Consider the following 15,165-nt stretch of genomic DNA (forward strand, 5'->3'; position numbering starts at 1 on the left):
TAATGCAACTCAGCAGTGTTTTCTGTTAAGATTTTGTATAATATATACCCTGGTCTTTCCAATGAAGTAACACACTCCTTTTGTTAAAAGTTTGAAGTCTTAAACCCAAGTTAAGATAATCCTAATGATGTCATCTGGGTTAGCCTAAACTTGATGTCATCATCAAGTCTGTAGGTCTCTTTTGTGGAGCCACAAAACATACTTTACTTTCTCATAAACAGACAATAATGTGTGAGATTCATTTCAAAGCATTTGCTGTAATACAGTAGTTATCTTTATGGTCAGCGTTAAAAAAATGCTAGATATCTTAAGTCTTGCTAGAAAAAAAGCTTGAGAGTGGGCTACCAAATTAGGCAGCATGCCAGAAGAATTTAGGTTAGGTCTATCCAAACATAGCCTAGTATAATTACTGATTTAGAGAGCACAAGACCATCTGTGAACAGTGCAGTTTAGGAATTGGTGAACTATTACATACTTGCTAAAGGGAGAAGGAAAAAATTGAAATCAGTTTGAAACAAAAGATTAATGTTCTGCAGTCTTCACATGCATTGATTGCTCATTAGACATAAAGAAAGCAAGTACAAGTCATATTCCCCACGAGTCTTAATTTATCATAACAGTTACTCATGTTTGTGTTTCTCGTGCTTAAGTTTAAACTTGACTTTGCAGTCAAACTTTCCACGTGCAGCTTATTAAAATTCAGTTCCCATCAGCAGTATGCCAACAGATGTTCAGTTACAGGAGGTGTCCATTACCAACTGCTACACCATCCTTCTATAGCCCAAAATGAGCTTCTGCCCATTCATGGCAGGGTTGGTTTTGAGTGGAAGCTGTCTCACTTGGTCAGTTTAGTATTCAGTGCCCTTCCCTGTAGTCCGTTATTGCAGTTACAGACTCATAGGAATTGAGGGTATAAGGTTCAGTGCAGGAATAAGAGGACAACAGGTGTACAAGAATTTACCCGTTTGCTTCTTATTTTGAATAAAGACTTGATTATTTTTACTGTGTTTAAGATACATAGGTTGTAGTCAAAGACCTGATCTTAGATATTTCACTTAATTCTATGAATTCTCCCTATATTCATTTCATTATAATTTGTGTGCAACAAATAGTGGATCTAGCACAAATTAAAGCCGTACTCTGATATATAGTAAGTTGCATAGTGTTCCTAAAATTATAATTGCCTCCAGGCATAATTTATATGCGCTTTTGTTTACAGCTGAATTGCTGATAGAAATCACAGGGGAAAATAGAACCAAATTTTAATTTTAGTAATTTAGAATAGTTATTTACCGCACATTAGGAAATATGGAAATCAAATTGCGGACTAATGCACAGTATCAGCCATTCACAGGCATTAGCACCCACCTCGAAAACAATTTTGACGTGCCCATATTGATCATTCTTCAGAAGCCAAAATCCATAATCATTAAATCACCATCAGTACAGGAGTATAATCTACCTGCAGTGTCTTTGCATTAGCATGGTATGTTGACATCGTATCCTAAAACAGCTGATATATTTGGTAGTGCCAATGAGTTTCAGCACTTCTTTGTTGTTTTACTGGCTGGAAATGTGTACAATCAACACAATATTTGACTTAATTAGCAGTCAAACACGAAAAGCAGTAAAAGTTCCATAAGTGAGAAGGAATAATTTTGATTTACTGAGACCGAGAGATAACCAAAGGACATAGCAATTGAGCGAAACGTGTTTGAAAAAGGGATGTTGTGCATCAATTTGGTGGTGATATTTTTATGTATGGCAGCAACTTTGATTCAACATCTGATCCATCACTCTGGCAGTTTTATATATAGCCATATTCTTAACTTTGAACAGAAATGCAACTTCAATGAGTCAGACATGAAAAGTGTGCTAGATTTAACCAAGGCCCCTCGATTGTGATGACAACTGATAAGTTGAAAAACAACAAAAAGGTTGGTCAAGGCAAGAGATTCAGTTATTGTGTTATTCATTTTGTTACGCCTGTGCTTAGTAAGCAAGGTTCTCATGGCCAGTTAGTGAAATTAGCATGCTTAATAATTTTCTTTCAAACAAGCACAGTGAAATTCTGGCATCAATGCTTGTCCTTCATACAGTGTCCAAAGACAAAGAGTTTAGGTGGTGGGCTGACACAACAGAGGCAGATGAACTTTTTACAGTTTTTGCACACATTCGTCTTTTACCACAATGTGACAGATGGAGGGATAGACAAAGAGCAGCAGATGAACAAGAATCCTTTTATGTACAAGCCAGACCCACTCAACATAAATGCATCTCAAAATGAAACACTGAGAGGTTTCCAATACAAAGTCTAGTTAAAAAACTGACTATCCAAAAGGTTAGAACACGTAGTATACCAATTAGAAGATTCTGGGTGGATATTAACTATAGATTGTGACAATGAAAGGGAAAGAAACTGGACAACAAAAACTGCTTGTAGCTAACAGAATAACAGAGACGACTGGTTCTCTGTGTTTAACTTCATTACAAGAACAACTTCCTCTTTCTTCACTAACTGCAATCAAACAATGTTGTCCCGAGGCATCATCTGTTGTGCCCAGTTGAGTATCCCATATGGCTGGATATATATAATTTAGCACATCATAAATATAAAATTCCTGCCCTCTTCTGAATACACATGGGTATGAAGATGCAACAACACTTATCACAGTCTGTTGTGCCTGGTAAATCCAGGATGGCATTGAGGTTTTAGTGGTGCAGTAATGCTGATGTCCTGCCTCTGACAGCCAGCTGTTAAATCAGTCTGACAACAGGCAGATATCTGGCAGATTAATGGCAGATGAGGCTTGAATCCTAGCTTTATGGAGATAAACTGTACTCCTCAGAAGGCGGGGGTGGGAGGTCTTAGTTTTTTTTTCAGAAACATTTTAGAGTTTATCTGAAATGTAGAAAACATTCTGGCTTTTTCTGGATATTTGTGAAATTCTCATTATGCAATATAAAATAAATGAATGAATTTGCACACCAAACAACCATTGTGTTTAAAGTAGGCTGCAATCTGTTAAACTTTATTGTATTTGTATCATCGAGGCCATTGAAACTAATAAAACATATTTATGTCATTCCATATAACTAGGATTAGGTTAAATGTCACTTAATTCTTACTTTTTTAAAAATAACCACTAGTAAGTGTATTTAAAAAAAGAAAAGTAATTCATCTGTGGTGGTAGAAGCAAAAGAAAATAATTATAGCCGTTAGGAAAAAAACACGTCAGTTATCACTTCCACTGTGAATCTCCTGTCTTATAAGTAGCCACTTTTTGATTAAATACTGTTAAAAGTCTGTTGTTTTGTTAACAGGAGTGTTTTTGTGCTGCTAGTCCCTCATTTTCTCACAATCCATCTACAGGATCATGTCTGCCCCCTAGCGGGTTCAAGAAGCAAAGACACGAGGTTATTTGTTGTAATTAGGATCATTTAAGCAGTGATTGCAGCTGGGAAATGCCTAAATATAAATAATGGCGGAATCCAAAAGGTGGTTGTTGCTTACCAAAAAAAGCATGCAGCTGCCATCAATGATTCTTTCTCATCATTATAAAAAGGTCTTCAGCGCTAAGTAATAAAAGGCAAGGCATGGCCCAAATTAGTCATAAATATAAATAGAAAATTAAAAAACAAAGAAAGGCAGCCAGTGAGAGCTGTTAGCCTGCTCCCACATTTGGAAAAACCCAGCAAATGACGTGTGTTACTCATCAACTTTGTCCCTACTGTTTACATAGAGCTCATACCCTCTTGGCCTCACTCTGTCCTGCCTGAGTAGGAAGATCTCATTTTGTCCAAGTGTTAAAGCAGAGAAGGTAGACACACGAGGAGAAGGGAAATATGTTTTTTATGACTCTGGTGTGTTTGCTGCTTCTTCGGCCTCACTTCAGTGCTCTGATGAGATCTCCATTGGATCCGGTAGGTGGAAAGCAGCAACAGGAACACTGTGGTTAGTGACTCCACTGCTCAGGACTTCTGCAAAGTACATTGAACTCTTCAACTTTAAACTGTTTATCATCCTGTGAAAACCCATGACATGCAAAGAGTGATTATTGTGTTTCATTGGATTAACATGTGGACCACAAGGAAAAACAGAGAGCTCAAAATATCTTTGTAATGTCATTCATTATCTGGGCCACAGCACTAAATTTAGTTACACAGGTTTAAAGAGGCTCCTTCTAAAGCACCTACAAATGTAACTGTTATTTTTCCCCCCACACAAAAGCTTCATCACACCTTTAGTCAACGAGAGATAGTTTCTTCTCCTTCTTCTTCTGACACGTCTGGTAAGTTTTCTTATGGCAATATGAAGACTCACAAATTACATTTTTGAAGTTTTTAATTATGAAAAACACCTAAGCAAATTAATGGTTTGTTTCTTCTAGTCCGGCTTTATCGGTCAGCTGTATTGCCTGATATCACACACCTGGAGCTGCTGGTCGTGGTAGGACATGATGTGCAGCAGGTCCACAAACAGGATACAGAAAGATATGTCCAGACTAACCTTAATATTGTAAGTCTGAGCACAAACGTAGAGTAAAGGGATAATTTTCGATGAAACCAGGGTTCTGTTGAATGCCATTTATGTGCCCTAAAATACAAGGCTGAAATAAGGGGTAATAAATAAATAGTGAGAGCTGTTTAGATGTTGTGTGTTGAAAGGTTTCCATAACCACTATGGAGAGTGCATTGCAATGCCATAGAGGCATCCTAAAATGTATTAAAGTAACTCATACACAATCTCATTTCCAACCAGGCCTCAGAGCTGTTGAGAGACATGACCCTGGGTGCAAACATGCGAGTGCACCTGGTTCGCATGATCATCCTGTCTGAGCCAGAAGTAGGTGGCTTCCTGTTACAACTCAAGTTCAATTCAGAGTTATGTTCATAAATGATCAGATTATAACCAATAAGGAATTACATTTAATACATTAGTCTTACATTCTGACAATGCATTTATAATGTAAGCGTTTACATTTAATTTCATTTTTGGTCTTATTAGCAGCATATTTCCTCTCTTGTTACTATGTTGCCTCTTTTAGACAGGGATCCAGCTGTCTACGAACATCACCTCTTCGCTCCAAAGTGTGTGTGACTGGGGCAGAAGGATCAACCCCTCCAATGATACAGACCCACTCCATGCCGATCTCCTGTTGTACATTACAAGGTATGTTGCCTGCATCTTTCTGGATGGATGTCTTATACTTTATATTATGTATACAATTTTAATTGAACTATGATGTTGTCTTCAAAACAGGTATGACCTGGTGTTGCCTGATGGGAACAAGCAGGTCAGGGGAGTAGCACAGCTAGGTGGGGCATGCTCCAGTGAATGGAGCTGTGTCATCACTGAGGACACAGGCTTTGATCTCGGGATCACCATTGCTCATGAAATTGGCCACAGGTAGATTGAAACAATTCAGATTCAAACAACTAACACCTGTTACACTCTACCAATATCTGATTACATTAAAGCTCATAAAAACCTTTTAGGTCGTAGCTGTTGTTACCCACATGTTCTCCTATATTACTTTTTAATCAGCTTTGGGATCAACCACGATGGCATGGGAAACACCTGCAGCAGGAGTGGGTTCATGATGGCCTCTGATGGAGGCTACAACAGTGTGGATCTGACCTGGTCCCCCTGCAGCAGGCAGCAGCTGCGCACATTCTTCAGGTGGGCCAACCTGTTCAGAGCAGCTGTGCATGAAAATGTGTCTTATTCATCATGTGGTCCTGGAACTGTTGAAGGGCCATTTCATGTATAAGTCATACAATATTCTTAGTTTTCAGCTTAGGTTGGTGGACCTGGTTCCCTTTTTACATTGTAAGAAAGATTGATGCACTATTTGATTTCCGTTTCTTCAAAAGCATGCGACCAATAAAGGATGGGAAAAAAATTAAGTGCTTTAAGTGTTATATACTGTGAGTACTTTACACATGTGAAGTACAAATCTGCTGTAGTGTGGATTTGCTTAGGAATGAGATGGCACGTGTGTTTTTGTTCCCAGTGAAGGGAAAGCTGAATGTGTAGAAGACTTGCCTGCAATGGAAGGCTCCCTACAAGACTGGAAACCTGGACTGTACTATGGAGTTGATGACCAGTGTCGGATAGCTTTTGGTAGCACTGCAAGAGCCTGCTCTTTCCCTAATCCTGACTTGGTATGTCACCTGCAACAGCAGCACGATGCCACCAGGTGGCAGTTTACATTAGAAATATACATTAATCCCGTATTTGTGCTCATCTTTCTAATAATTGTTTTTCGTTCTCTCAGCCAGCTTGTCGTGTTCTATCCTGTCACATTAATCCTGATGATGACAGCTCGTGCAAACGTCTCCTGGTTCCACTGCTGGATGGGACAGAGTGTGCACCTAATCAGGTACTGCTCAGTGACCAGTATTTTGGTGCAATCAATTTCCCAAGTGTTATTATTTATCCTTCCCAAAATCAGGCACAATTAAATTTTTCATGAGGGGCAATCTTCTCTTGCAGTGGTGTTTAAAGGGGCGTTGTGTATCTACAGAAGAGCTTGGCCCTTCTGTTGTGGTGCATGGTTCCTGGTCCAGCTGGTCTGAGTTCTCCCTCTGCTCACGAACATGTGGTGGGGGAGTCACTCACCGCGCACGACAATGTAACAATCCAAGGTAAAGATGTGATGCAAGAATCAGCCAAACACAGGGCTAACTTGTAAAAAAAAAACAATCATGTGATATTTTCAGACCTGCTTTTGGAGGGAGAGATTGTGAGGGTCCAGATGTTGATGCTGAACTTTGTCAAGAGCAGGTAAGTTCTTATTGGCTATGTTTACCATGGGCCTACTAATCTACTCAGTGTTACTGTGAACACAATCATCCCACTTCTATCCTTGACACCAGTGGAATGGCTCCTAAAATGTAATAACTGATGGAACATCTCAGAAAATAAGGGGCAAAGAAATCAATTTTCAGATAAGAGAAGATGTTTTTCTCAGAATGCCTCTGTAGCAGTTTGGGGGCTAAAAAAGTTTGAAATGTTTAGGTTTTTCTTACCACACTTGTTGTAGCCATGTGAGCGAACTCAGTTGGATTTCATGGCAGAGCAGTGTTCCCAGACAGATCTTCACCCCCTTTACCTGGAACCACACAAAGCTTCTTTTTACACGTGGATCCCGGCTGTAGGCTTTACACAAGGTGGGCGTAAAGAAAGCTTTCAGCATGTTAAGAGGAACAAAACTACGTTTCTAACATTTTCTATCATAATCAGGGAATGAACAGTGCAGATACATGTGCCAGTCAGAAGGAGAAAACTTCTTAGTGAGCCGTGGCCCTCAGTTTGTGGACGGGACTCGCTGTGAGTCAGACAGTCCTCCTCCATTTGGCACTACAGCTGCTTGTCTCAGAGGCAAATGCCAGGTAGAGATGTTTAAGCAACACAAACATGCCAGAGAGCAGATGCAATCTTACACCTTTTTTCACACTCAGCCTTACACCTTTTTTGAGTTTACTATTTGTCCCTGAGCAGCTGTTTGGCTGTGATGGTGTGCTGCATTCTGGGAAACTGAGGGATGTGTGTGGAGTTTGTGGTGGACATGGGTTATCCTGCAGTTTGAATTTTGACTCCTACACCGGTGGTCAGGTCAAAGGTAGTATAGAATTTAATCATTTACCACATTTACCAACATATAATGAACTGACAACAATTTTCCTGCCCAGTTAATTGTTAAGGTAATTTTTTTCAAAAAGTATCAAACATTATTTGAATTCTCCTTCTTAAATGAATCAATAAATGTAATGTAAATGTGATAATGCTTCTCTCAAATTCATACAAATTGGATATCATTGGGGTTTATACTTTAGAGAATTGTCAGACAAAATAGGAATTTAAAGATTTCCTCTTCAGATCTGGACTGATTTAAGTTTTTCACAATTTTCTGAGATTTGTTAGACAAGATGCTCAACCAGTTATTGTCTTCCACGTTTTATAATTCAGTCATTTCTGTTTCAGAGTACACCACCTTCCTCTCTCTTCCAGTGAATGCCACACAGGTCCATATTGTCAACAAGGCACCTCTCTTCACTCATATGGGTGCATGCTATTGCGTACTTTTTGACAGTTTGATTTACATTTCGGCAATAGGTGTTACAGGACTAAAGCTTGGATATGTTTTTGGTATTTGTGTCTGTAGCTGTAAAGGTTGGGGATCGCTACATTGTGTCTGGGACCGGAAGTCTGGAACTAAATATGACCCACCCCTCCCCACTGGATGATAACCACCTAGAGTATCGCCTACACCTAACCCCTGACCTTTTGCCGGCGATGGAAGAGCTGGTGCTGCCTGGCCCGCTGCAAGAGGAAATGAAAATACAGGTCAGGAGAGCCATTCAAAGTGAATGACAAACAGAATTTGTAAGGTTCTAGCTTTCACACGTATATAAATTAAAACAAAGAACTTATAGGAGGGACCCTGTGTGCAGAAATTATGACATTTACAGTTGTTTTTTATTTCGCAGGTCTATCGCAAATATGGAAAAGAGTATGGTGAAAAAACAAATCCGAACATTAGTTACCAGTTCTATGTCCCCACCAGAAACAGTGACTTGACAAACAGAACACCAAAAGGCAAATGGGTTGTCCTCACAACACCCTGCTCTGTCTCTTGTGGACCTGGTAAGTGCTGTAACTGTTTTTGTGTTGTTGAAAAGCACGAAAAAATTAACATCAACTTGAATGTGCTGTTGAATATGCAAATTAATTTAGTCATGTTCATGAAGAATTTAATTGAAGCTGTTGCTAACACTTGTTTTCCGCTCTAGGCATACAGAAGCATGTATCTGTCTGTGTAGATGAAGATACCAAGACCCACTTGAATAAACACAACTGTGAAACGCCTCCTCCACCCACACCACTTCACACAACCTGTCAGCTCTCATCCTGTCCCCCCAGGTTCATACTGAGCCTGAATTTTTTTTACTTTCTACTGACACATACATACAGTATAGCTCAGCAGAAATGGATACACAATGAATAAGTTACTGTTTTGCAGGTGGGACACTGGGATGTTTGGACCTTGCAGTGCCTCCTGTGGTGGAGGAGAGAGAGTGCGTCCTGTACGATGTGTTCAGAAACATGAAGCCGCTTTGGTACAGGTTCCGGATTCAGAATGTCCACCTGATACAGCTCCAGATGCTGTTGAAAAATGTAACCTACAACACTGTCCTGCCAGGTATGAGGTCAACACTGCATAGACTGTACAACATTAGGCATTAATTAAATATGTAAAATGCTTGAGTCAAATAACTTCCTGTGACCACAGAATTTGAACTATCAATTCAAGGTATCATGCTGCTCCCACAGCTACATCACTGATAATATTAGAACTGACGTATGTGTGTTTACAGATGGCATGTATCAGAGCCAGGGGAATGTTCAGCAGTGTGTGGGCCAGGAGAAGCAAAACGCAATGTGTTGTGTGTCCGTTCAGAAGATGGACAGGATGTTGAAGTGGACCAAAGCCTCTGTTCAAATCAAATAAAACCACTCACTTCAGTTCCCTGCGTGGTGGATGTCTGTCCAATTGGATGGGAATCTAAAGGAGAGGTAATATTACAAATGAATATTGTAGTGGCCTTAATGCAGAGCAGCTAACTGTGGAATGCGACAAAGCTAAGGCTAAGCTAGTTTAACAAAGCTAAACTAAGCGGCTAGCCTGGGCGATAGCAGGCTACAAGTAGAGCGAACTTCCAAAATGGCAGGAGGAAGAGAGAACACTTGTGCCCCATACACCACACACCCCAGGGTGTCTGGAGGTTCACTACTACACTCAACACTTTCCCCCACGATGCTGGCAAACGCATTCACCACATACAACAAAAACAAGGACCAGAAAATTTTAACACACCTAGTATTGTCAAAATAACATAAATTACACACATTCAACACTTTAAACACACAGAACTAATTACACGTTTCTACCCATAGTGTCACGGGGCTCACTATGCCAGTCTGCTAGCTGGTTAGCTAGCAGGCCGTTTCACAACCCCCCATGAGGGTTTAGTGTTCTCACAACCCTCAGTTGTTCAATAGCCCCATAGTAATCTCCCTTAAATGTCCTGGCTGGCGTCGAGCAAACTCCGGTCTTTTTAGTGGTGCCAGGCTCCATGTTGGCACTAGGGGTATACGATGAAGGGCTGTCCTCATGTTCAGTCAACAGTGTCGAGGACAGAGGATGGTACGGTGCCAACAATGCAATCATCTTTAATGTCCACGAGCCAAACTCATGGCTCATCTGTCAACCCCCACCACCCAACACGGGTAACAGTTTCTTCTCCGGTCACCATGAGCAGTTCAGTGGGGGTGGGGTCCAGTCCCTGGGGAGAGGACCAGTGGTCCCCGTGAGCACCCTCCGTGGCAACAGGCAGATGGTGGATCCTGTATTCACTAGTGCACTAGAAGGCCACCCCGCAATGACACAGTCCAAGTAAAGTCCCATGGTGGCCTTGTAGCATCCCACTGTGGGCAGTCTATTTGGGTGGTGGCTGTGAACAGGGAAAGGGGCCCCTCACTGCCTCATCCCATGGCCATTTCCCAGTAATGGCTCAGCTTTGGCATGGGGGCTCGGGGCTGAGCAGTCCCTGGCAAAATGACCCGGCTCCCCGCAGCGGTAGCAGTAGTCGTGTACGTGGTCGTCGTGTGATCACGGGTGGGCCCCTCTCTCTGGGTATTCTCTGTCTGTCTCGCAGTTGGCTGCCCAGACTAGTGCACCCCAGGACGGGGATCACCCTTGTGTTGATCCGGCCCCTAGCAACTCCTCTGCTCGCTGTGCTTCTCTCAGGGCCTCATCCAGCGAGCTCGGTGTGGACAGGCAGTGCTGCACAGTGATGGCAATGGCCCCCAAGCTCGCTTGTTTTGTCAGTGGCGGCTGGCTAGCTGCTCCTGACTCAGTGAAGGTCCTCTGCCCGAAGCATCAGTTGAGTGCGGCACCAATGGCTCAGAGCTCTGAACGATCTCCTGGGGACGGGTAGGCAAGCATTTTCATAGCATGGCAGGGCCAGATGAGTCGCCTTCTCTTCACCACACTATGCCCCGTGGAGAACGGCCAAATTGACCTGGGCAGTTCATGTCTTCTGTAGTCCAAAGAGCAGTTGGCACACCGATGGTACACTGGCGCCATCAGGTCAGTGCAGCTCTTTCACCCAGCCTGCCACTTGAGGTGCTCCAGCAGGACACTGCTCTCTAGGACTGCACCTTCTAATTCGCCTATGCTCCATCCTGGTGTCTATTAGATAGTCGATCCCAATTCTGAAACCAAAGTAGCCGCCCTCTTGCAGAGCAGCTAACTGTGGGAGTTTAACTAAGCTATGCTAAGCAGCTAGATTGGGCACTAGCAGGCTACAACAAGAGCGGTTTTGGAACCACTGATCTAATCATTGTCTTTTTTCATCAGGACCAAGCTGTGCTTAAGTCTGGTTTGATACCACACTCCAAACAAGTTCCTGTGTATGTATGGAGCCCCGTTATCAGCCAATGCTCAAAGACCTGCGGTAATGGTAAATATGCTCACCTTCACTTAGAAAGAGCAAATCCTCATCCCATAACACTAACAAAAGCCTGATGCTTATCTAGGAACCCTGCAGGTGTGGTTTTCCTGTGTGGATCACCAGACCAGACTTGGGGTGCCTGACTTCCTCTGTGATGCTTCTACCAAACCTTCTCCTCAGTCTGAGACCTGCAGCATGGCTCCCTGCCCGCCTGTGTGAGACACCAAAGATGTGATTTTTATGTATAGCATAATGCAGCATATCGCATTTTTCTGCAGTGTGTAGTCTTATAATTTCGGTGAAAGGCAGCTATTTTGTTGAAAATATGGATCCAAAATATTACAGCAGAGTGATATTTTTAACAACCAGGTGGCGCACTAAGCAAGGAGTCTGCAGTGTAACATGTGGAGGAGGGGTGGCCAACAGGGTGCTGTACTGTGCTCAAGAAACAGAAGGGGAAGAGGAGGTGGTGGAGGATTCAGAGTGCAGTGACTTTCCTAAACCCACAGTGGTGGTTTCATGTAATTCCCAGAGCTGCCCAGCAAGGTAAATCACACACACACACACACACACACACACACACACACACACACACACACACACACACACACACACACACACATCTAAAATCTGTGTTTGTGAAGTTAAAAATAATTTCATTACCCCTGTCACTTCTCCAGGTGGAAGGTTATGAGATCATCGCCCTGCTCAGTGTCCTGTGATTTGGGTATAGCTCAGAGGGCTGTGTCTTGTGTCCAGTATGTCCACGGCAAAGAGAGTGTAGTGTTGGAGCAGAAATGCCATGTAGCGGTCAAACCAGCCACCACAGTGCCCTGCCTGGTCCAAGTCTGCACCTTCAGGTGGGAGGTGAAACCATGGATCCAGGTACATTTCACAGGAAACTAAAGACAACTGAAGGTTAAATTGAAATGTCAACCATTCCAATTATTCATCGGTGAAGATTTTCTTATATTTTTATGTCATAAAGTGTATACAGTTTTATATCACTGAACATTTAGTACTTTGAGGTTTTGGACTGGTTGGTTGGACAAAACGAGATGGGAAAACATTAGGGTTGTGCTGGGCATGTTCACTGTTTTGAGACATTTATTTGGCAAATTGTCAATTGACTCATAGGGGAAATTATCATCATAATAATGAAGACAAAAAAATGAATAGTAAGATAAGAACAGAAATAAAGTGCTAACACTTCTAACATAGAAACTCTTATTTAAATTAGCTTTAAAAATAACGATTACAGTAACATTCTTAGCATTTTTGTTGCACATTAGTGTGCCTTATTATTAAACGAATATTCTATCATTTACAAATATCGCCCCGAAAGAATTCTCCTCTACAGATCTTTTACTCAAGTTGTGCTAAATGCTTAACCAATTATTTTTCATTTTAGTTAACATTACTCACAACTGTCTGCAGGGTCAGTCCAATGTGAACAGGTGTATTGGAACCCAAGGGCTTGGCATTCAAAGACAGCCACGTTAACCACTCCACTAACAGGAGGGTGTGATTATGAGTCAGTAATTATGGCCAAAACATAACTTAAACATAAGCATCACAGGCTACTGTTGGAGCTGACAGGTGGTTAACCCCAAATTACACATTAGCACATATTAGTTTATATTAAAAAAAAATGTAAGTATTAAAAACATCAGGCTGTATTAATGTTGTGGTTGATTGGTGGTCACAGACACACAACCATTCAAACTCACATTCACACTGAGGCAATTAAGAGTAACCAGTTAACCTAACATGCATATTTTTGGACTGTGTGATTTGCTAATTTGATGCATGTTTATGCATGATGTTTTGACCCTGCATTGAATTGAACATGCCTACCGTGTTGTTTTGTCAGTGTTCAGTACCCTGTGGATATGGGATCCAGTCGAGAGCTGTGTCCTGCATGGGCCCGTCTAAGTCTGAACCCCTCAGCCCACTGCTTTGTATGCACATCCCCAAGCCCATCACCATCCAGGGCTGCTACGAAGGCAGCTGCACAGAAACATCAGATGCCACACCCAGCACAACGACTGCAGCTCACATTGAAGTAAAGACAAACCTTGCAGAGAACGGATCTCACCTTTCTCCAACTCTGAGCCACAAAGCTATATCACAGCCACACGTGGACCATCCACAGACATTGACTGTCCCACAGAGCAGCACAACAGCTCCTCCAACACCTAAACCCAGTTAGTTCACATAAACATTTCATAACAATTGCCAATGGGAGCTGATGGCAGCTGAAGGATTCTCATTACATTTGTGCTCTTTTACAGGTGCATGTGGACAGCTGCTTCTTGAAAAATCAGGTATGGTGGATTTGACAAACGTAACAGGCCGCTGCACTGTATCCATAGGTCGACCCCTTGATGAAGTTATTCACATTAAATTGGAGTCTAGCTTCTTAAACTGCAGAAGGAGTAAGTTTTACCAAACATTTATACATAATACTTCTTGAGTCATCGCAATTGCAGCAAATAAATATCTGTAACTCTGTGCATGTGTTCCTCCAGAGGAATATGTGGCATTTTTTGACCGACTGGCATTCATCAGAAAGTGTGAGCAAGCAGCAGGTAGTGAACTGACTACCAGAACTAATGTCCTGCTCGTGCGTCAAAATCTGCTCACCCCTGGGAATGGGGTTGTGTTCACCTACAGTTCACAGAAAAACATGAAGAAGAGCCACCATCAGGGTGAGACAGGATTCATAGCCATGTGTGCACACCTGGGCTTGCTAGTTTTACCTTTTTAAGCTCCCAAAGATGGTGCTTCACTTACTGTTTAAAACTGAGGCAATTATGACTTTGCTGAAGCCAATTTTGTAAGCATTTGGAACATAGAAGTTCATAACAGAACCTAAAGAGAAATATGCAGTATTGTGAACAGTGGCACAGTCTAATGCAGTCCAATACAAATGCCCTGTAATAAATGCAGTGAAGCTGAAAACATTGTGAAACTTTAAATGCTGCAGGCTACAGCATAATGCAGAGCTCTGTAACTGAGTAAGTGGCTGATAATCTGAAAATATTTGATATTCTGTTTACCACATGCAATTTCCAAAGATTATAAATACCTTGTGTTTTGCCCCAGATTGTGACATCCAGCTATTTTCCCCCAGAGGTGTCTTTGAGAATCCGACAACGTCTGACACTAACCACACCTGTCGAGTTCTCATCAATGCCCCTCCCTTGGTGAAGATCAGAATCCAGGCGCTTCACATAGGATTAGTATTCAACGGCACTGATACTCAGTCTACATACATTATGGTGTGTGGACACTATTTAAGATGTTTATATGCAGCATACTTAGTAAGGAAAAAGGCTAATTTAACGCCTAAATCATCATCAAGATATTGTCTTTTGTTTTATTGTTCAGATCCGGGACACGGATGTCTTAAAGACCAATGTGTTTAAAGGCCAACAGCTCTTTCTGTGGCACTCCTCTGGAAATATGGCTGAGATTGAATTTCATGGAGACTACTTGCATTCTAAAGGGAGCTTCAGTGCTGAATACTCTTTTATGCATCTTTGATACTAAATGTTAACTAACTTGAGCAGGTTTTATTTGTTTTAACATTTCTTTAGCTCCCAATACTTGTGTTTTTGTAACCAATAATGTCTAGTC

At 41.7% G+C, this 15,165-nt stretch overlaps 1 protein-coding gene across 2 annotated transcripts; it reads left to right on the forward strand.

The window, feature by feature from the left end:
• Window positions 1-3,741: 3,741 nt before the first annotated feature.
• Window positions 3,742-15,072, forward strand: adamts13 (ADAM metallopeptidase with thrombospondin type 1 motif, 13). Of its 2 annotated transcripts, none has more exons than XR_010915522.1 (29): window positions 3,742-3,924; window positions 4,232-4,292; window positions 4,392-4,519; window positions 4,763-4,846; window positions 5,049-5,173; window positions 5,264-5,410; window positions 5,549-5,683; window positions 6,018-6,168; window positions 6,282-6,386; window positions 6,500-6,651; window positions 6,727-6,790; window positions 7,050-7,176; window positions 7,250-7,398; window positions 7,508-7,628; window positions 7,991-8,071; window positions 8,172-8,353; window positions 8,497-8,653; window positions 8,800-8,929; window positions 9,030-9,209; window positions 9,385-9,583; window positions 11,430-11,532; window positions 11,609-11,738; window positions 11,893-12,069; window positions 12,204-12,408; window positions 13,397-13,730; window positions 13,818-13,961; window positions 14,055-14,234; window positions 14,660-14,807; window positions 14,917-15,056. XR_010915522.1 is itself a non-coding variant. In XM_067520769.1 (29 exons), the coding sequence occupies exons 1-29, from the start codon at window positions 3,847-3,849 to the stop codon at window positions 15,070-15,072; spliced, it is 4,161 nt and encodes a 1,386-aa protein (XP_067376870.1). In that variant the 5' UTR covers window positions 3,743-3,846. The 2 variants fall into 2 exon arrangements, 1 of the variants encoding a protein (XP_067376870.1); XM_067520769.1 differs by having other exon boundaries at window positions 3,743-3,924; window positions 14,632-14,807; window positions 14,917-15,072.
• Window positions 15,073-15,165: the final 93 nt, after the last annotated feature.

Source organism: Channa argus, chromosome 11, assembly GCF_033026475.1.
Source record: "Channa argus isolate prfri chromosome 11, Channa argus male v1.0, whole genome shotgun sequence".
In the NCBI taxonomy this organism is placed as follows: Eukaryota; Metazoa; Chordata; class Actinopteri; order Anabantiformes; family Channidae; genus Channa; species Channa argus.

Excerpts from the sequence above, each read along its gene's own strand:
- adamts13 (XM_067520769.1), top strand. The coding sequence starts at position 3,847 with ATGTTTTTTATGACTCTGGTGTGTTTGCTGCTTCTTCGGCCTCACTTC. Across the intron at positions 6,387-6,499 it reads CAGAGTGTGCACCTAATCAG|TGGTGTTTAAAGGGGCGTTG; the intron begins GTACTGCTCAGT and ends CTTCTCTTGCAG. Across the intron at positions 13,962-14,054 it reads CTTCTTAAACTGCAGAAGGA|AGGAATATGTGGCATTTTTT; the intron begins GTAAGTTTTACC and ends GTGTTCCTCCAG.